General features: G+C 44.2%; 1 protein-coding gene across 4 annotated transcripts; it reads right to left on the reverse strand.

Moving 5' to 3' along the window:
• Window positions 1-3,449: 3,449 nt before the first annotated feature.
• Window positions 3,450-16,277, reverse strand: LOC105482605 (butyrophilin subfamily 3 member A3). 4 transcript variants are annotated; one of them, XM_011742804.3, is made up of 11 exons: window positions 16,112-16,274; window positions 13,348-13,407; window positions 13,131-13,220; window positions 12,524-12,871; window positions 10,836-11,117; window positions 8,385-8,585; window positions 8,184-8,204; window positions 8,063-8,089; window positions 7,138-7,164; window positions 6,713-6,739; window positions 3,450-5,195 (listed from the first exon to the last, which is right to left on the reverse strand). In XM_011742804.3, the coding sequence occupies exons 3-11, from the start codon at window positions 13,213-13,215 to the stop codon at window positions 4,489-4,491; spliced, it is 1,725 nt and encodes a 574-aa protein (XP_011741106.2). In that variant the 5' UTR covers window positions 13,216-13,220; window positions 13,348-13,407; window positions 16,112-16,274; the 3' UTR covers window positions 3,450-4,488. The 4 variants fall into 4 exon arrangements, with proteins under 4 accessions (XP_011741106.2, XP_011741110.2, XP_011741114.1 ...); XM_011742812.3 differs by lacking the exon at window positions 3,450-5,195 and adding an exon at window positions 5,202-5,638 and having other exon boundaries at window positions 16,112-16,277; XM_024793016.2 differs by lacking the exon at window positions 3,450-5,195 and adding an exon at window positions 5,645-5,900 and having other exon boundaries at window positions 16,112-16,277.
• Window positions 16,278-22,410: the final 6,133 nt, after the last annotated feature.

Raw genomic sequence — 22,410 nt, forward strand, 5'->3', positions numbered from 1 at the left:
CCTTTCCCACGCCATGCCTTTCACTTGAATTGTTTGCTCCATCTCTGCCCCTTGAAATCCTGCCCAGGCTTCGTGACTACTTCCTCCAAAAACAACTCTGAATGTTCCTGCCTGAAGTGTTCTCAGCCGCTTCTGACACCTAAATCTTTTGCTGTTCCCATGTCTTGTCTTGTATTATTGTTACTCAGGTATGAACTGTGTCTTTGCTGTGATGGGTGTACCTGCTTCTCAGGACAGACTTCTGCAGGATGTGATTCCTCTCACCTTACAGGGCCCAGCTCTAAGCTCTAAGCTCTGCTTTCAGCTGTTGTTCAATGCATGTGTGACATGCTCAGTGTAAGGTCATTCCCACCACATTATGGCCCAGTTCCTGGAGTCATTTGGCACCAGAGTGCAAGAGAGAGGTGCTAGTAGGATTAAACCACTCTAGGTCAGGATTTCTAGGACTGGGAAGGAGGAACCAGTAGGTTCCTTCTGCAGAGAAAGCTCTTTGATGAGAAACTAAAGAAAGCTCGGAGAACTATTTTTTCCATTGAACTGACCCTTAAACTTTCTCTTTCTCATACAGTAGTCTCACACATGACCTGATGTTTCTGGATTATCATTCAAATAAGATTCTGGGTTGAGTGGCTCATGAGGGTAAATACATCAGTATTAGAACATTCCAAACAGGACTGGGCAGCTGTTGAGAAGAGGCAGAAGAGAAGGATGCAAGGGTCTAAGAGCATGGTCAGCCAGGATGAGATCTGACTTTATATTTTTTTACCTGAAGAAATAAGGCCCAGGGCTTTGAAGCAGCCCTTTTGCCAGAAGCATCCAGCTAAGCCAGGCCTCAGCCTCTGCCAAAGTTGATCTGAGCCAGAGGGAAACATGTGTGTTCTGACAAGAAAGAGGATCAGTTGAAGATGGGGTAGCTTAGAAAGAAATCAAGTTCTACTGGGGTGTGCCCGGTTAGATAGTAACAACCTAACCCAATCATGCTCTGTAGTAGGAGGGATAGAGACAGGAAGGGTTACTTCAGCAAGGTTCTTTATGGACCTGCCAACCCTGGAAGAACCAGGACACAGGGTGAGCACTGATTCCCTTTTGCTTTGCAATAAACTACCGTCTTTGAAGGTAATATGGGTGTGTCATCTCCAGCTATGGAGTACTCCCAGGGGAGGCCTAGACATCTTGGCACACAAAAAATCCATTCCTACTCTGCCCTGTTCAAATTCTAGATTCTTGACCCACAGAATCACTGAACATATTATAATAGTTGCGTAAGCTTCTGAATATCAGGACTATAGCAATATTAATGAGTACATTTATCTTGCCTCAAAAGAACAATTTTTTTCAAAGAGAAGAAATGATACTGAGTTTCTAAAAGAACCAAACACAAGAAATTTGCCTAAATTCTTTCCATCTTGTAGCCTTCTCTCTGCTCATCGGCCTTGGTGTTCTCTCTGCAATCCACCATCGTTTACTCCACACCATGAATGGAACAGTTCTTCCCACAGCTCCCATGCACATCTGCTACAGGTGTAACTGGTCACATGTCACTTGGTCCTCTGGCCTAGCCTGGGTCAGGTGTCCATCCCAGACCCAGTCCATGTGGTGAGGCTGCAGGGCCACGTGATATGGACATGTATTGGAAGAGAAGAGGTCACTATTGCTAAATATGGTACAGGGAGGGTAGAGAGACCTTGAAAGGTGTTCACTATATTCTCAGAGGCAGAGCCCTTAGAACAGGCACTGTTGATGTCCCATCCCATATTCTCTTGGCCTATCACAGTTTGCCAATAGCTAAGGCACAGTTTTCTGCAAGGATGACAACCTCCCCACCTCCAGTGAGTATTTCCCTTCTCCTTTGCCTGTGAGCTTTATCACACCCATGATAGTTGCTTTTCTGCAGTTACATAGCCCAATCTTAAAGTGCGTTAGAATTAACACTCCCAGGCCAACCTTCAACCAATTCAAGCAAAGGAGGATGGGAAGTGGAGATAAAGTCTCAGGCCCTGTAGTCCTTAGGAAGATTCTGAGCTATATCACACATTTAACATGGTTTCTTACGGAGTCCTAAAAGGGATTGAGCCAAGTTATCCACATGGTAACTGACTCATGAGTGAACCCGTTATCCCATTTGTCATGTAAGTGGCTTTCTTTCATTTCTCAATTTGTTTCTGCACTTGTGTTTCCTGGGATCACTTCCCAAATCAGTGTGGTGAGCTGAATAGTACTCCCCCTACCCACCCTTTGAGCTATATCCACTACGAAACTTATGAAAAGAATGTATAACACGGTAAAATGAATTTTACACAGAATTAAGGTTATGGACCTTAAAATAGAAAGATTATTCTAAATTGTCTGGGTGATCTCAGTTTAATCATAGGAGTCTTTAAAAGTAAAAGGCAGACTGAGCGCAGTGGCTCATGCCTATAACCCCAGCACTTTGGGAGACCAAGGTGGGTAGATTTCTTGAGCTCAGGAGTTTGAGACCAGCCTGGGCAACTTGGCGAGACCCTGTCTCTACAGGAAAATACTCCGGCATGGTGATGTGGGCCTGTGGTCCCAGCTACTTGGGAAGCTAAGGTGGGTGAATTGCTTGAGCCCAGGGGACAAAGTATGTGGTGAGCCGAGATCACGCCACTGCACTTCAGTCTGGGTGACAAAGCGAGTCCTTGTCAAAGAAGGAAGGAAAAAAAAAAAAGGAGGAGGTAAAAAGAATCAGAGAGATACAATAGAGAAAAAGATCTAGGAGATGAGCCTCAATGCACTGTTACTGCTTTGAAGATGGAGGAAGGGAGCTAGGAGCCAGAGTGTGGCAGCCTCTAGAAATGGGTAAAAACCAGGAAACAACTGGGACCTCAGTCCTATAGATGAAAGGATCTGATTCGGACAACAGTCTGAATAAGCAAGGAAACAGATTCTTCCTTAGAGACTCCAGAAAGGAATCCAGCCTGCAGACACCTTGATTCTAGCCTGGTGAGATCCCTGTGGGACTGACTTCTCACCTACAGAACAGTGAGATAATACATTTGTGTTGCTTTAAGTTTATGAATTTCTGAGGCGAGGCGCGGTGGCTCATGCCTGTAATCTCAGCACTTTGGGAGGCCGAGGTGGGTGGATCACGAGGTCAGGAGATTGAGACCATCCTGGACAACATGGGGAAATCCTGTCTGTACTAAAAATACAAAAAATTAGCTGGGTGTGGTTGCACGCACCTGTAGTCCCAGCTACTTGGGAGACTGAGGCAGGAGAATCACTTGAACCTGAGAGGCAGAGGTTGCAGTGAGCTGAGATTGTGCCACTGTACTCCAGCCTGGGAGTAGAACAAAGAGAATATATCCAATAAGGGTTTTGTGAAAATGCTGCAGTGAGGTAAACTGAGACTGTGGTGAGTGCAGTGAGTGTGCAGACTACTTTACTTTACTGTGCTGAGTAGACACCACAGTCTAGAAAAAGCCAAGTTGAAGAGTAAGCATTATTAACACTTTATTAAACAGCTAGAACTTGACAACCACTTGCCAAGTAGAGGGGATACAGTGGTGAGCATTAATAGTGATGACAATGAGGAGTAGTTTTCCCTAGCAGGCATCAGTTGAAAGGAATATGGGTTTAACATCCACCAATGATCAGGGTGGACAGACCTATTTCCAGAAGACTGAGTCCATAGTGGGATTAAAACCATCCCTGTAATTCTTCTAGCTTCCTTCATCCAAATTTCCTATATCACAGAGAGTCTTTAGGGTATTTGTTCTGCCTGGAAACCTTGACTGTAGGAAGGCTGGCTCTGGCTGTGCAATCACTTATCACATTTGTTGGATGGGCACACATCTCTTTCACGTGATTTATCAAGTGTGGCCTCTAGTCTCTTTCCAAGTCACATGTCATGTGGGTACTATGAGGTTATTCTCTCAACCAAGACACTCTGCAGAGCTAATCTAAGGAGTGTTGTGTCTAAGGCTCTGATAATCAGCTGGGAAGGAGTCAATAGGGGTGTCAACTCCACAACCACTTACAATTATCTCTACCCTGGTGCTGTTCTGGGAAGAAAACCTCAGGGCTACATGGGGGCTCTTCCCAGGCAAAAAAATCAGGCTGGAAAAGAATGGGCAATTAGCCAGGGACTGAGGCTGAACATCTCCTAACTACACAAATTACCGTAGGAGTTATGTAAGTTACTTAACGTTGCCCTGCCTCAGCTTTCATACTTGCAAAATGAGACCACCCCATGGGGTGTTGTGACGTTCAAAGGAGTGACATCCACCAAAGCGTACAACACAGCACTCGGAACAGTTTAAATTGTCTGTTAATATTAGCTATTGCTGTTTAAATCCCAGCTCTGTTGTTCACTAGTCATGTCTACTTTGTAAAGTTAATTCACCTTTCTGCACCCCAGTTTCCTTATTTGTATAAAGGGACAATAGGTGGTACCAAACTCAAACAACTGTCATATGGAATAATTGAATGAATATCAGTAAAGTGCTTCAGTGCGTGCCTGTAGCTTTATGGTTCTGATTGGTTGTTGTGGAGGGGGAGGCCATCAACTCCAGGGTGGGCAGGGAGAAGCAGAGATGTTGCTTCAGCCTGAGGCTCCCCACTTTCATTAGCTAAATCCGGGGCCACTGGTGTCTCCAGGGAATGATCAGGCACTAGGCCAGGATCGGGGGAACTCTCTACTTGTTTTGGTGTTGGGCAAATGGTCAGGGCAGTGGGCTCCAAGGTCAAAATTCTGAATACAGGATACAGAGGCTCAGAGAAAGAGGTGTGCGGAAAGGTGTAGATATGAGATCCATCCGTGGCATTGTAGAATGAGATATCTCCAGTCTCATAATCCAGGAAGATTCCCACTTTCCAAGGGGGCTCAGGAAGTTTCAAGTTTGTTCTGGGATCAGTGAGAGCCCGATACTTATTCCCATCAGTCAGCCCCATGGTCCAGTATCCATTCTCTGGTGTCATTTTGACCCAACCTTTTTTCCTCTCCACGTTTTTACTACACACCCCAATATGCCACTCTTTTCTGTCCCCCACTTCCACTTCCCAGAAATGTCTCCCTGATGTGAAGTTTTCACGGCCAAGCACACAGTAACGCCATTCAAATCTCTCAGGGTTGTCTGGAAGATCCCGCGGCTCTTCGGCACGCTGCACACTCCTCTGGTCCTCAGAAACAAGGAGGATGGCATTTGCGGTGTCTGGATCCAGAATCACATCCGCTGCAGAGAGTTTGAGGAGGTGTCCATGGGGTCAGCCATTTTTCCTGGATTTCAGAGCCTCAGCATGCAAGGCCTGGACCATGCTGAGGAGGTCCTTACAGAACCTGGAGTCCCTAGCCTGCCCTGAATTTGACTGTCTCATCAGTGTCGTGGGAGAAAGCTCAAGGGGTCTTGTGTCCAGAGGGGAAATGAAAGTAAGGTCAGTATCTGCCTAATCCAATACCCTGATGCTGCCCCAGGAAGCAACAAGGATCCTCTTGCTACATTTTTCTTGTTTCCCTCCCCACATTGACTCTGCCCCTGAATGCTTTATAATCAGAGGTTACTTTTCAATCTTCACTCTACCACTCATGAACTAAATGAGTTCCCCTTTTCTGCAGTCTATTTTTCTGTACATCCAATTTATTTAATAAGTTGGAGCCTCATCTGAAGCATTTCCTCACCTGAAAAATGGGGATAAAAATATGAATCTCTAGCGTAGGGGAATCATTTATTCAGCCCACGGCAGGGCGTGAAGGAAGCTCCTGATGTTCTAATAGCTGCAAGGCAGTCTCTGTGCTGGGCTCTGTGGGGGGCCCCAGATTCACTCTCCAACCTTCAGCTTTCTCCACCCTCTTCTGGGCCCCAGGAATCTGTACTCTAAGGACAGTGCCACTGGGCTCCCTTGTCCTCTGGTTTGCTGTTGGGTTTGGCCAATGGGAGGCCCTGATAGAAGATTGGAAGGAGACAGAAAGGAGAGACACACCGTTTATTTTCCTGCTTCCTCCCTGCCAGCAGCAGCTGGTGTGGCTCTAACAAGGCCTGATGACTCTTCTCAGGAAGCCCTGTCTTTGTGCTACTTTTCTCTGGGTTCCAGTAACTGCCTCCCCTCCCTAGGAGTGGAGACAGCTCCCCAATGTTGGGAACCATGGGGGCACTGCACTTTTCCTTGTTGCTTTCCCTTAACCCTCCTTTCTGCAAACCTTCTTCAACCATGCAGTGTGAACACGTCATCTCTTTCTAACTAGGTTTTTAACCAATGGATATTTATTATTCCTTCAGTCTTCACCTCAACCCCAACAAAACACAGATTGCAATTTTCGTTTAAAAATGTGGAGGCCAAAGCTCAGAAGCATTAAATCCTTTGAGGTGACACAGGCGGTAGGTGGCATGAGAAGCCTAGGAAGGGCAAAGTTCTTTGGGCAGGCATCGCTTCCTCTCCTTGGCATTTCCACCCTCACTCTCCCTGCAGTATCACTCAGTGTGTGTCTCCTTCCCCTCATCTCCACCCTTTATGTGTCTTCCTTCCCAGGAAGGTCTGAGGAAGCCCAAGAGAGCAATTCTTTCTGGTTCCCCGGGCTCTTAGCAGGAAGGGTCTTGGAGATGGGCCCACTTTTCAGATTGGGATTTAATGTTGTCTATCCCAAACTCTCTTAGTCAAGGGAAGTTTTCTTCCCCAAATCACAAGAGTTGGAGGAGGAAAAAGGCATACGGTCCCTCAGGTTGTTGGTCCAGGGAACATACAGTGATTTACTCACCAGGCTTGAAGAGGGCCATTTTCCATTCTGAAAGGAAGGAGACACAGATAAGAAAAAGGTCAGTAGTTTTGTTTTTTCTCCACTCGATTCTCCTTTCACTACACGTTTTCTCTCCTTTTCTTCAGCGTCTCTTCTAGGGTTCAGCCTCCCTCCTGTACAGGTCTGATGGATCAGAGGTGGCACCTTCTAAACAATGTCATGAGGGGTGCAGGCTGCACGGCTATGCTTTGCCTGGGCATGTGCAGGGTCAGGAGTCTCTCAGAGGCTCCAAAAAAGCAGAAGTCAACCCCGTACCATGCAAGATTGGGTCTATGGGTTAGAACTGATTAATCCAACTGAGAACGTCAATGAGTCACAGCAGAGAAAAGGTTGAAATGTTCATGGTACATGACCCGGCAAACCCCGAGAGCATCAGGCTCACTCACCATGATAGGCCAAAGACTTCTCTCCCCCTACAATGAAAGAAAGACAGAGATGTCACATGAACACTGCCTTTGCTCTGTTGGTCCCTTCCCCTTCCTTTCGCGTCCATCTAGTCTTTCTTTTTGACCATTCCACCCTTCCCTATGGTCTCACTCTGCATGCTGAATTCTCTCTTCACCTCTTCTTCTTAATATCCAGTCCGGGAACACTGGCTGAATGCTAGTGGCAATGCAGTCACTGTGAGAGTTCCTTCCCAATGGAACCCACCTAATCTATTTTGAATCTGTCTATACTCCTGTGCCTGGGCATAGGTTTCACCATGTCTATATGTGAATGTCTAGGAGTACAAGATCCATCCTTCTCAATCTGTATCATTTCCTACCTTGCTCTAAAAAGAATTTGGGAAATTTAATGCACAATTTCAGGGACTAGTTTTGAAAGCAGTTATGATAAATCTGTAGGAACTGAGCCACTGTAGCTACTCCTCTTTATTAGACACACTTTTCTCCTGCTCTCTTTTCTGATTTTCTTATCTCTTAAATCTTCCCTTCTTGTTTTCCTTTCAACCTCCTCTAGATTATGGAAAACAATATGTAAGGTTCCTGCCATAGAAAATACACCTCATCCTTCTCTTCCCTCTCCCTTTTGAAGTGCACCCCTGGATATTCCTCAGTGCTTTTTAGGGCATAAATGTCTGTGGCCCCTAGTACAAAGAGATGGAAGATCTCTTTTTCTTTTCTTAGAGAGAGAGAGAGAAGAGAGAGACTCCTTCTGGGTGGTTTCTCCAAAGAGCCACACTTATTTTCTTTTCCTGAGTAAGGGGATCTAACCAGTTTTCAATCCTGGGCAAAGACTTATGGGCTGGAAAATTTCCAAGCAGAAGAGAGTCCTAGATTCAAATTCAGAGAAAATGTCAGAGTCACTCACGAGCCATGTACTGGATTTTTCTCCACTCTGCAATGGAATGAACAGGGAAGGAACAGTTATCAAGGTGCTCAAAGTGGGGATAAGAAGACATGCCTGGATCTCTGGGGGAATGGGAACTTACTGAGTTCCTCCTGGAGCTTCTCTGAAAAATAAGCAAAAAGAGAGAGAGAGAGAAAAAAAAAAAAAAAGAACAGTTATGGGTGAGGGGGATTTCGGGAAAATAAACCTTAAACATGATGCAGCGCCAGGACGGGTATGGGGGTGAGATCTTCAGGCTGGGCATGCAAGCCTGGGGCTTAGATTCTCTGTTCGCTTTGGATACCTCTTAGGCTTATTTCCTGCTTTGTTGCAGCATATCCCATTTCTTTCATCTCTCGCTCTCTTTCTGTCTCCCTGGACAGGGCAATTTTTTCCTTCTGTTGTCTCCACAAGAAGTAACTGGCTCCTGCGAGAAGCAGCAGTGAGATAGGCAGGGTCCCTGCCAGGGCTGCGATCCAGGGCTGGGCGTTCCTGAAGAAGGGGTCTGTGAAAGGGAGAGCTGTGAGTCATGGGCGCTGGTGCACTCAGCCTCCCCAACCTTAGCACCCCAAGCTTTAGCTGCTCAGCCCAGGTTGGGGGCATGGAATCTATCTCATTAGGTTAAATAAGTGCCCTCTCCCTAAAGTCTCAGAGGACTGTAGAGAACACTTTGGTAAACCCTCACTATAAGCTACTACTGTTACTATCTTGAGATGTCTGCCTCTCATATGGAAATTAACTTGGGCAGAGTCATACTCATTTTTTTCTAAGTATTTTTTCAACCAGTAACACATTTACATAAAAATGACGTACACGTAGAGTCATGCAACTCTCCCATCTACCTAGTACTCCCTCCCTCCATGTATTAACTTCTCCTTGGTTCACTTAATATGCTGCTTAGGGACATAAACTGTGGAGTCAGAGGGCATGGGTTTAAATGGTGTCTCCCCCATGTGACTAGCAGTGTGATGTTGGACTACTTATATAATCTCTCTGTTTGTAGTGGCCTATTCTATTAAATGAGGGTAATGATAATACCCATCTCCTGAGGTTAGAAGAATTAAATTAATACTTATAAAGGGTCTGATGGGCTTGGCACGGTGGCTCATGCCTGTAATCCCAGCACTTTGTGAGGCCAAGGCAGGCAGACCACTTGAGGTCAGGAGTTCGAGACCAGCTTGGCCAACATGGTGAAAACCCATGTTTACTAAAATTACAAAAATTAGCTGGATGTAATGGCATGTTTCTGTAATCCCAACTACTAGGGAGGCTGAGGCTGTAGAATTGCTTCAGCCCGGGAAGCAGAACTTGCGGTGAGTCAAGATTGTCCACAGCATTCCAGCCTGGGTGGCAGAGTGAGGCTTTGTCTCTAAATAAGTAAATAAAGTGCCTGATGTACAGTGAGGGTTACAAAATCGCTTGTTAAATTTTAAAAATGTAAATTAAATAACACAATCAAGAACTAGAAAAGTCCATTAAAATATGTTCCTATTTTTCCTCTTGTTTAAACTAAAAATAACATTCTATACACATCACTCTGCATCTCACTCTTCTGTGTAAAGTGTGTCTTGGAGATCTTTCCACATTAGTATATAGAGAATTATCTCTTTTCTTTCACAACTGGGCAGTATTCCCTTGTATGGAAGTTCACCATCAGTTAGCATCTGTATAGCTTCTAACGTTTTACAATCATAATCAAGAAACTTCTTACAGGCTAGGCTGGTGACTCGCACTTGTAATCCCAGCACCTTGGGAGGCTGAGACAGGCAGATCCATTGGGGTCGGGAGTTTGAAACCAGCTTGGCCAACATGGTGAAACCACATCTCTAGCAAAAATATAAAAATTGGCCAGTTGTGGTGGTGCATGCTTGGCCAGCTAGGGGAGGCTGAGACAGGAGGATCTCTTGAATTGAAGAGGAGGAGGTTGCAGTAAGCTGAGATTGCACCATTGCACTCCAGCCTGGGCAGAAGAGTGAGACTCCCTCTCCAAAACCAAACAAACAAACAAACAATCAACAAACAAACAAAAAAAACCCAGAAACCTTTTACATGGATCATCTCATACAAATGGAAGCGCATCCCAGAACTGGAATTTTGGATCAATAAATGTGTAGTTTGGATAGATCCCCCAATAGAGCTTGAGCTAATGCACACCAAAAATACAAGTGACACGACCAAATGACTGAGAATCACTGCCTTCCTACATTCCTGCCATAACCATGGGTTATCAAGCAAGGCATTGTGGTTTTGAGTTTTGCCAGTATCATAAGTGAAAAATGATTTCCTATATGTTTCCCTAATGAGTGAGATAGAACACCCTTTTGTGGGTTATTTCCTTTCCTGTAAATTAACAATTCTGGACCTTTAACATTTTTTACTCAGTTTTCAGAATCTTCTGTTTCAAAAAGATTAGCTCTTTCTCTATGAGTTTGTAAATATATGTTTTCCCATTTTGTCATTTGACTTTACATAAGGAGCTTATCTTAACGTTTCTCCCCAATTCCCACTGCCTGTCACACTTTCTGTTTCTGTCAGACAGGAAGTGATCAGTAAATGTTTGTGGCGTGAACAGCTCTGTGGAGTGGGGAAGCTCCTCTGGAGCAGGGAGTGGCCTCCAGGTCCCTGCTTTGAGCCTTACACGGAGTGCAGAGACCCAGGTTGACCGCAGAGACTCGCACAGTAGAGACTCACACATTCCCTTTCATCAACTGCCACAGCTCAGCTCAGTAAAGCTGAGGCCAAGCAGGGTACCGACCTGTGATGGAAATGCTGGCTGTCTTTTCCAGGCCGAGGAGGGAATTTCTGATGATGCAGGATACACCCTCCCCAGAGCTGCCTCTCATGATCACGGATGCTGCTACTGCATACAGGCCCACTCCATCTGCAACCACAGGTGCTTTCACAGCCGGGATGTGCTGTCCCTTGGTGTTGCTCCACTGTATTTGGGGTTGTGGGTACCAGCCAGTGGACCTGCACTCCAGATGGATCCCTCCATCCTCATAACCCTTCACTTCAATGTGAAGATCAGAACCCAATGCTGTGGAAGGTTAAATTGACATAAATTCTTGAGAACTCCTGTATCAGGGAGAGTCTCAATAGGAATCAATGGCAGACTCACATTTGATAATTCTAGAAAGATTTCATTCAGGAGTTATTTACACAAGTGTGGTCATGATGAGAAGAAAATTAAATGGGCTAGTGCAGTATCCCAGGGTCAGTAAGGTGGGGCTATTCCCACCCACCCCAATTACCAGAGGGAGGAGAAGAGGGATGTGTTCCGTAGACATAAAAGAAGAGATTGATGCATTGAGGACTTTCTTGAGTTGACCTGTGACCTTCAGCAAGGCAATGTAGCCAGCCTGAGGGTATCTTGCAGTCAGGAAGCCAGGGAATAAGCACCCAGACCTCTCCCTTTTCTCTTCTTCCTACCATTGTCTTCTATAGCTCCCCTTAAACCAAACCCAACCAGAAGCCATGAGGCAAGGGATTGCACTGAGAAAGAAAAAAGCTGTCCTCGGCATCTGGAACCTGACACCAGGTCTTGGTATCCTCCTGTTGAACATGAACAATTTCACAGAACACAAACAATAGTACTTTATCACTGTGACAGATCATGGGAAATACAAGACCACCCCACATCATGTGTGAGTGCAGAGAAAAACATGAACATTGTCCAAACCACAACAATGACCGAACATCCCCCATCGGCAATAAGGAATTTCTGCCTCTTCATCAGTTACAGCTTTAGTTTCACCCTAGTCTCCTTCCTCCTGGATAAGCTTGATTAAGGCTCCCACTCGTAGAATTCGTCTCCCGACACCTTCCCGACAGTATCTCATCCAGAGCAGAGTGCTAAGTCTATAAACCATCCCCCAAATCCCCTAACAGAAGCCCACATTGTATAATAAGTCTGCTCTAAAACTTCCTTACTGAGATACTGCCAAAGCTCCCATGATGTGTGTTCTTCCTCACTGCAACAAGTAAGAAACATGCCTCATTCTACTACAAAAATGTTTCTGGGAGTCACTGATTGGAAAACACTGGCAGCAGATACAGTCACTATTCCACCTCCCAGGGCCCATGGTAGTGTGCACTTGGAGACACAACAGAAGCCGTCTGTTACACAACTAAACCAAAATGACTGTGTACCAGTCACTGAAGAGGTGATTTCTAATGCTTCCTATCCTTCGTCCTTCATTTCCCTTATATCTCTGGTCTCCAGCGGGAGGGAGTTGTTTACTTGAGCATGTATGGTATAGCAGGAATTCTTTCTAAAGAAGGAGTGTGTCTTTCTTAAGGGCCTCAGGAAAGCTAAGTTGGAAGGCAGTGCAGTCAATTGCTAGTGATCAGCCAGGAGTGTCTGCAGTGCTTTTGGAAGAGGGACTCTGCCTCTGCTCTAGATCCTACAGAGAAATGTTCTCAGAACCAAACCTGGAGGCTCACCTGCAACCTTCAGCTCCACCAGGGCTTTTTCATAGAAGTCACCATCTTGGAAATAACACAAGTACTTTCCACTGTCAGAGGCTGTGACGTTGTGTATTCGGAGAGCAGCCTTCCCTGCAGTGATGCCATCCCGTAGAATCGAAGTTCTCCCACGATACGGTGCACTCTGCCTGTCTTCCACTTCCTTTCCATCTGAATACACGTTCACCACCTGCCTTAGGCTGGAACTCACCCACCTCAGCTCCATAGTCTCTGCACTCATGGTCGGGAACAGGTGACAGGGCAGATCAACGTCTTCACCTACCATGGCCAGGATGGGCCCATGGGGTCCAAGCACAGCAAACTGAGCTGTCGGCACAGAGGGAGGTTCTGTCAGTGGGTGTTGGAGTTGGGGTCGTGAGAGGAAGGGTACTTCTCAGACAGGGAAGGCGAGGTGCAGAGAACTTTGAGGGGAAACCAATCCTAACAGAAGCACCCTTTGTCTCTTTGTGACAGGTGATCCTTCAGGTTGGAATGGACTTCCAGGTATGGGAAGGAGTAAAAAGTTCTATGAGGACATTCATAGGTAATTGTCTGCTTCAGAAACAAGCGTTGCATCATTCCCTACCTGAGCAAGGAGTAAGCAGCTGGACCAAGAGGAGGCAAACACGAAAGTTGAGCAGAAGAAAGGCCAGGGAACTTGCCATTTTCATCTGTGCTGCATATCAGGAGACACCAGAAGGTAAGGGACAGACACAATGGCCCAGAAAAAGCTTTAGGATTCCACATGGAAACGTCCACTTCCCCAGGGGCAACTCAAGTATGGTGACCAAAGAAGATCTTACCTCTGCCAAAAAGGTCTGTCCTCAGTGTCTTTACCTTTGAGTCTCAACATGGAAAATTACCTGTAAAACCATGTCTATGTATAATGCACATGTTATTCAATTGAGAAATCCTTGACTGTACTGCTTGAAAATATTCAGAATCCTATCACTTCCCCAAACTTCACCTACCATTTCCAACCCTCTGCCATCCTGCTCTGTTTCATGCAGGACCCTCTTTACTGGGCTCCCTGGTTCCACTGGGATCCACCACTGTGGGTGTCCACCACTGTGGACTCCTCAAAGCCCCAACTCTTGGCCATCACCATGGTCAAGTCATGGCCCAGTGGACTCCTGGTGGGATTCAGGAAGACTGCCTGGTGGGGGCTCTGGAATCAGTCAGGGGTTGAACCCACCACATTTAATCCAAGGCTAGTGATCAGAGAGCTGCAAATTAAGACCAGGACTTACTCATCATTTCTTTCTTCCCTTCATAAAGTCATTCAACAAATATTTACTGAGCACCCACAATGGGTGAGGCCTACTATATTAGTGTTAAGGACATAAAGAAGGTAAGCTATAGGTAAAGGCTCTAAGATTCACAAGCTGTGTGACCTTGTTCATGGGACAAAACCACTGGAACTTTCTTTATTCATACAATACCATGAAGTATGAAATTTAGAAAGTGCACAATTGGTTGAGCAATTCCACTTTCTGATGTCTAGTCCAGCAAAGTACTTGCATGGGTGCAGTGAGAAGCCTCTGTGAGAATGGCATTGCAGAACTATTTTTAAAGTATAAAAGTGGTAACTAATTGAACCATCCACTCAACAGGAGACTGCTTAGAGGAATGACAGCTCATCCCTCAGAGGGAATTCAATGCAGCAGGTAAAAAGAGTTGATTTATTGTCATGAACCTAGGTAATGGTGATACACTAAGCGGTCAAAAAGCACATTGCAGAACTATACTAATGATTCGATTGAAAAACAAAAGCTAAGCTATACATTTCTGCATATTTATAGATGTAAATGCCTGCAAAAGTCTAAAAAGATGCATGCTAAACTGAAGATCGGAGGTTAAGTGAGCGAAAGATCACTTTGGCCTTTTGCTCCCTTTACTTTTAAAATATTGAAATGCTTTAAATTTAAAATTTTTCATGTGCTACTTAACAGTAATTATTATGAGTGATAATACTGACTGGAACATATTAGCTGCTCAGTAAATACTAGCTTCTCAACAGCTTCTTCCAAAGCAAAGGAGCATGAGGTCTGCAGCCATAACACCCGCTGCTGTGGCCACCTGAGTCTGGGAATGGCCTCTGAAAACAAGGTCTGCAGACAGATGTGGGGAGGGATGAAGAGGAAGCACTGGAACAGAGGTCTGTGCAGCCGGCCATCCTCCACCCCTACCTGCATCTTGCACCCACCCAGACTAAACATTGCGTTTCACATCTTCTGTTCCTCAAAACTGCTCTTTATGTTGCTACAGAAGGGGTATCATTTTTATTATCATTGGTTTCAAAGTTAACAATTTCTCTGCTCTGCTTAAAGTGAGACATATGTTTTCATTCTTTTTAAAGGATGTTTATATTTTTCTTCCTGATTATAGTCAATATTGCAAATGAAGAAAAGCATAAAGGAATAAAAGTTTAGTAGTGGCTCATGCCTGTAATCTTTGCAATTTGGATGGTCAAGGTGGGAGGATTCCTTGAGACCAGGAGTTTAAGACCAGCCTGGGTAACATAATGAGATCCTCATTTCTACAAATTAATCAATAAAATTAAAAATCTGTAGTTGTAATCATATACTTTGGTAGTAGAAACATAAATACTTCTTGAAGCATTTTGATCATATATACAGCAAGCTTCTTTAAAAAGTTACATGCTCTACCAAGGAAACGCTATTAAAAAAAAAGAAGTTTTATGCTTTACCCAAAAGTTCCACTTATAGGAATTATTGTTGAAGGAGAAAAAAAGTCAGAAATTAAGACAAAAGTTTATGTCTGAGGCTGTTAAATATAATAAAATCTACAGTAGCCAAATGTAAATAATTGAAATAGCCAAAATTAAGAAAGTTTTAAAAAATAATTATATATTCATACAATGAAATAGATTGTGTCCATTGAAACACATATATTGGGTTATGAGGAAATGTTTAATAGTAGAAAAAACAGATACTGTACCTAAATCATACAAAACAGGGTTTAATGTATGGATCTAATGATGTTAAAATGATAAATAATTGCCGTTCATTAAAAACATGATTCCTAAAGGCTGCATGGGAATCTCTTTTATGATTGAACCATGTATTGTTTGTCTATCCCCCGCCTGTTGTATGTGTATGCTGGTTCAGATTTTTCTATATTATAAATATATCTGTAATGAACACATTTACATATGAATCTATAAGGCACATCTCTTTCTAGAATCTCTTAGAATAGACGGCTTGAGTTGGCCAAAACAGATTTTAAAGATTTTTTGCCTTTTTCTGACCACAATACGTTCTTAAGAACGTGCAGTTGGAATATTTCTTCATTTATGTTGTCTCTGTTTTCTTCCACCAAATCCCAACATCTGCAGGTCTTTATTCTTTGCACTACTTGCCTCTTCCCCATGTGCCCACATGTGTGCGTGGTTGCCCATGTGCGCATGCACGCACACACACACACACACACACACAGGCACCTCACCCTTTCTCAGGGTGAGTACTCTTCCTGCATGCCCACTCACCACTCTCAATGATTCAGCAGGCATTGTAGCGCAGGCTCTAATCAATATCCCCCACTTACTTCTTAGTATTCCCCTCTGAAAATCACAGCTCACTGAAGAAAGGCGGTTAATAGTTCTCCATTCTTTCTATTATGGTTGAATCTCCATCTGGAAGAAAGGAAAAAGAAAGCAGAAACTGTCTGGTCATCCTGAGGAATAATAACAATCTCTCTTTGGAAGAATTAGTTTTTTGATTGGCTCAGAGGTGGTGTTTCTCATCAGTTGCTGGGCAGAAACCACTGAGGAAGGTTGAAATGAAAACTGAAAGTATGCTGAATTGTACATGTTGAAGAAAAATTCCAGCCCTACCTCCCTTAGTATTTCTGTTTCTGTGTTTATATATTTGAATCATTCTTGCATGTACATGTATATAAGTATTTCTATGTATTTACTTGTCTTAAGTCTTTTATCATAATAGAAATATCAGCAGAACAAAATGAGAAAAGATTATAATGTGGTGAAGACAGAAAGATGTGCACTAATTAAAATGCTACTGTGGCAGTTTGTTAACATTTGCTTGCATGAATATGGGACATGAAGGAGGAGGAGATTTTACTACAGAGTCAAATAAATGTATACATGGAAAGAAAGCCAGACACAGTGCACATTTTTAAGCACCTTCAGCATCCAGGCTTAGGATCTGTTATCAAATAATATAATTTTTCTGGTTTCCAGAGGCAGTGCTGCTTGTCATGTTTTAGCTTTTTCAGCAAATTTTTAGTGTGGGTGTTTCTGAGCATCTTCATTCACCCTCAGCTCCTGGTTTGTGCTATATTGTATTTTCCTGTGTATTTATTTCTCGTGCTGCCAGTGGAGTACATATTATCTGAAGCTGGACTCTAGATAGACTGCGAATACCATCTCTGTAAGAGGTCTGTGGGACAAGCTGGTTCTTCCTGTGGCCTAGGACCTCAAAACACACTTTTGGGATTTGCAAGTCAGTGATCAAAACTCCTAAGATGAAGATGTGACTGGGGTTGGTGAAATTTGATTATATTGTAACAGTTTGAATTTAGGCTGTGCAGTATCTGGTTGAGATGACTGGTCGCTTCTGCATCATGCAGTCCCCCTTTCTTCTTGGTGATAAGACCTAATTTTCTTGGGTACTGCAATAGGCTCTGCTGTCTCATAGATACCAGAGAGCAAGGGACTAAGTTGGAATCAATAGTTTGTAGGTGAAAGTTGTGGGCTTGTGCTTCTCTCAGAGAATGCTTAGTCTGGAGGCCTCCAATTCCCTTCTGATTCAATTCAAACTTTGCAGTTAATACGCCAATAATGGCTCCACAGTGGCCTTGCATCACAACATTGTACTCCCTGTGGCCAGCGCTCCCTTTCCCATGCCATGCCTTTCACTTGAATTGTTTGCTTCATCTCTGCCCCTTAAAATTCTCCCCAGCCTTCGTGCCTGCTTCCTCCAAGAATGACTCTGAATGTTTCTGCTTAAAGTGTTCTCAGCTTCTTGTGACACCCAAATCTTTTGCTGTTCCCATGTCCTGTCTTATATTATTGTTATTCAGTTATTCACTGTGTCTTTGCTGTGGCTACAGTACCTGCTTCTCTGGACAGATTTCTGCAGGATGTGATTCTTCTCTCCTTATAGGGCTCAGCCTTAGCTCTGCACTCAGCTGATATTCAATGCATGAGTGACATGCTCAAGGTAAAGTCATTCCCACCATAGTATGGCCCGGTTCCTGGAATCATTCGGCACCACAGTGTGAGAGAGAGATGGCAGCAGGATTAAGCCACTCTAGGTTAGAAGTTCAAGGACCAGGAAGGAGGACCCAGTAGGATTCTTCTGTAGAGAAAGCTCTTTGATGAGAATAAGCTAAAGCAAGCCCTGAGAAGTGCTTTTTCTTTTGGACTAACCCTTAAACTGTCTCTGTCTGAAACAGCAGCCTCACCTATCACTTGGTGCTTCTGGAGTATAATTAAAATTGGATTCTAGGTTGAGTGGCTAATGAGGATAAAATCATAGTAAGTATTGGATCATTCCAGCCAAGCCTGGGCAGTTCTTTGGAACAAACAGAAGAGGTGGCTGTAAGGATACAAGAACTTGGCCGGTCAGGATAAGATCTGGCTTCAGATTTTTTATCTGAAGAAATAATGTCCAGGTCTTCTGACACAGCTTGTGCCAAAAGTATCCAGCAGAGCCAGGTTTCACCCTCTGCCAAAGTTGATCTGAGCCAAAGGGAAACATGTGTGTTCTAGGTAAGAAGAGGGTTGATTGCTCATCAGGTAGCTTAGCAAGAGACCAGCTGATATGGTTTGGCTGTGTCACCAGCCAAATCTCATCTTGAATTGTAGTTCCGATAATCCCCACATGTTGTAGGAGGGACCTGGTGGGAGGTAATTGAATCATGGGGGCAGTTACCTCTATGCTATTCTCATAATAGCGAGATCTTAAGACATCTGATGGTTTTATAAGGGACTTTTCCCCCTTTTGCTCAGCACTTCTTCCTGCCATCACGCGAAGAATGATGTGTTTGCTTTCACTTCTGCCATGATTATAAGTTTTCTGAGGCCTCGCCAGCCATGGTACTGTGAGTCAATTACACCTCTTTCCTTTACAAATTACCCAGTCCTTCATAATAGCATGAGAATGGACTAATACGGTATATTGGTACCAGTAGAGTGGGGTGCTGCTATAAGGATACCCGAAAATGTGGAAGCAACTTTGAAACTAGGCAACAGGCAGAGGTTGGAACAGTTTGGAGGGCTCAGAGGAAGATAGGAAAATGTGAGAAAGTTTGGACCTTCCTGGAGACTTGTTGAACGGCTTTAACCAACATGCTGATAGTGATATGGACAATGAAGTCTAGGCTGAGGTAGTCTCAGATAGAGATGAGAACTTGTTGGGAACTGGAGTAAAGGTCACCCTTGCTATGCAAAAAGACTGGCGACATTTTGTCCCTGCCCTAGAGACCTGTGAAACTTTGAACTTCAGAGTGATGATTTAGAGTATCTGACGGAAGGAATTTTTAAGTGGCAAATATTGTTAATATCCTCTCAAATATCTAAATGCTTAGCCTGGAAGCCTCCAATTCCCTTTCACTTCAGTTCAAAACTTTGCAAGTAATACACTAACAATGGCTTCACAGTGGTAGAGGAAGCAGAGCGTAAAAGTTTGAAAAATTTGCGGCCCGATGATTAGATAACAAAGAAAAATCCATTTTCTGAGGAGAAAGGCAAGCTGGCTGCAGAAATTTGCATAATAAGGAACCAAATATTAATCACCAAGACTATGGGGAAAATGCCCCCAGAGAATGTCAGAGGTTTTCCTGCTAGACCCTTCCATCACAGATCCAGAGGCCTGGGAGAAAAAAATGGTTTCCTAGGCTGGGCCCAGGGCCCCCCTAGGCTGTATGCAGTCTAGGGATTTTGTGCCCTGCCTTCCAGCAGATTCAGCTCTGGCTGTGGCTAAGAGAGGCCAACATACAGCTCAGATTATTGCTTCTGAGGATGCAAGCCACAAGCCTTGGTGACTTTCACATAGTGTTGGGGCTATAGGTGCACAGAAGTGAAGAATTGAGGTTTGAGCACCTCTGCTTAGATTACAGAGATTGTTTGGAAACTCCTGACTGTCTTGGCAGAATTTTGCTGCAGGGGCAGAACCCTCATGGAGAACCTCTGTGAGGGCAGTTTGGAACAGAAATGTGGGGGTGGAGCCCCTACACAGAGGCCTCACTGGGGCACTGCCTAGTGGAGGTATGAGAAGAGTGCCATCATCCTCCAGACTCCAGGATGGGGATCCACTGACAGCTTGTACTTTGCACCTGGAAAAGCAGCACTCAATGCCAGCCTGTGAAAGCAGCCAGGAAGGGGGCTATATCCTACAAAGCCACAGGGGTGGAGTTGCCCAAGGCTATGGGAGCCTATCTTGCATCGGTGTGACCTGGATGTGAGACATGGAGTCAAAAGAGATTATCTTGGTCCTTTAAAGTTTAATGACTGTCCTATTGGATTTTGAACTTGTATAGAGCCTGTAGCCCTTTTGTTTTGGCCAGTTTCTCCCATTTGGAATGGGTGTATTTACCCAATGCCCGTACCCCCATTGTATCTAGGAAGTAACTAACTTGCTTTTGAATTTTCAGGTTCATATGGGAAAGGGACTTACCTTGCCTCAGATGAGACTTTGGACTTGGACTTTGGGTTAATGCTAGAATGAATTAAGATTTTGGGGGACTGTTGGAAAGGCATGATTGTGTCTTGAAATGTGAGGATATAAGACATGGGAGGGACCGAGGCAGAATGATATGGTTTGGCCGTATCCCCACCCAAATCTCATCTTGAATTGTAGTTCCCATAATTCCCACATGTCATGGGAGGGACCCAGTGGGAGGTGTCATGGGGTGGGAATCTTGGGGATGGTTACCTCCTTGCTCTTCTTTTGATAGTGAGTTCTCACAATATCTGATGATTTTATAAGGGGCTTTTCCCTCTTTTGCTCAGCACTCACCCTTACTGCCATCATGTGAAGAAGGACCTATTTGCTTCCCCTTTCACCATTATTATAAATTTTCTAAGGCCTCCCCAGCCAGGCAGAACTGTGAGTCAATTAAATCTCTTTTCTTTATAAATTACTCAGTCTCAGGCAGTCATTCATAGCAGCGTGAAAACAGACTAATACACCAGGTTGTACTAAAGTGGGTCACATTAGATAGTGACAACCTAATACAATCATTCCCTGTCATGGGAGGGATAAGCACAGAGGAAGGGTCGCTTCAGCAAGGTTCTCTGTGGATCTGGTGCACGTGGCAGTCGTGGTAGAACCAGGACTCAGACTGAACACTGATCCCTTCTTGATTTGCAAATGATTTTCAATTTTTGATGGCAATTTGGGCAAGTCTCTTCCTTTGAGTCACCTCTAGCTATGGAGTCCTTCCAGGGGAGGCCCAGACTTTTTGTTGAAGAGAAAAACCATTCCTACTGTGCCCCTTTCAAATTCCAGATTCCTGCATTACTGAATCAATGAGCATAGTGCCATGATTGTGTAAGTTGGTAATTTTCCAGATTAAAACAATATTAGCCAATACATATACCTTATCTCAAGAGAACAAATTTCCCAGAACATACTAGATGATACTGGGACCCTAAGGGAAAAAAAGATGAGAAAATTGCCCAAAGTCCTTCCATCTTGAAGCTTCCTCTCTGCACATGTGCTTTGGTCTTCTGTTTCCGCAGTTCACCTTCTTTTCCTCTTTTGGACCATAATGTGAGTGGAAGAGTTCTTCCCACAACTCCCATGCATTCTTGCTATAGGTACAGCTAGTCACATGTCACTTGAAGGTTCCCTGGCCTAGCCTGGGTTGGGTGTCCATCCCAGACCCAGTCCATGTGGTGAGGCTGCAGGGCCATGCTATATGGACATGTATTAGAAGACAAGAGGTCACTAATGCTAAAGGAATGTGGTGCAAGGAGGGTAGAGGGACCTTGAAAGGCCCTATATTCTCAGAGTCGGAGCCCTTAGAACAGATGCTGTTGATGCCCCGTCCCATATTCTCTTGACCTATTACAATTTGCCAATAGTGGATGAACACAGCTTCCTTCAAGGGTTACAACGTCTGACCTCAGTTATTTGTGTCTCTCCTCCTCTGCTTTCTCTAACACCAGTCGTATTTGCTTTTTCTTGCAGATACACAACCCAACCTTGAAGTACAGCAGAACTAACATTCCCAGGGGCAGCTTTCAACCAGTTTAAGCAAAGGAGGATGTGAGATGTTGATAAATGTGCCAGGGTCCCCAGCCCTTAGGAAGATTCTGACATATATTCCACAATTTCACATAATTTCTTAGTGTCCTGGGATAAGCTGAGTTGTCCATATGGTGACTGAAAACCTAATGAACTCTTTAAGCCATTTCTCACACAATTGGCTTATCTCCTTCTCTGATTCTCTCTTTCTGCACTTGTGTTTCCTGGGATGATTTCCCAAATAAGTGGTAGCTTCAATAGTTCTCCTCCCTCCATACACACCTAGTGATATTTATTGTGAAACATGTGACAACGATATATAACATGGCAAAATGGACCTTATAGAACTAAGGTTATTGACCTTAACATTTAGTGATTATTCTAAATTATCTGGGTGGACTTAATCGAATCACAGGAGTTCTCAAAAGTAGAAGGCAGAAGAATCAGAGAGATGCAATGGAAAAAGAACCAGAACAACTTCAAAGATTGACAGGTCCTCAATGCACAGTTGCTGCTTTGAAGATTGAAGAAGGGAGCTGCGAGCTGAAAAACAGCAGCCTCTAGAGATGGGAACAGTCTTCAGCTGTAAACTAGTAAGCAACTGGGACCTCCGTCTTGTAATTGCAAGGA

The sequence above is a fragment of the Macaca nemestrina genome, chromosome 5, assembly GCF_043159975.1.
Source record: "Macaca nemestrina isolate mMacNem1 chromosome 5, mMacNem.hap1, whole genome shotgun sequence".
NCBI classification, from domain to species: domain Eukaryota; kingdom Metazoa; phylum Chordata; class Mammalia; order Primates; family Cercopithecidae; genus Macaca; species Macaca nemestrina.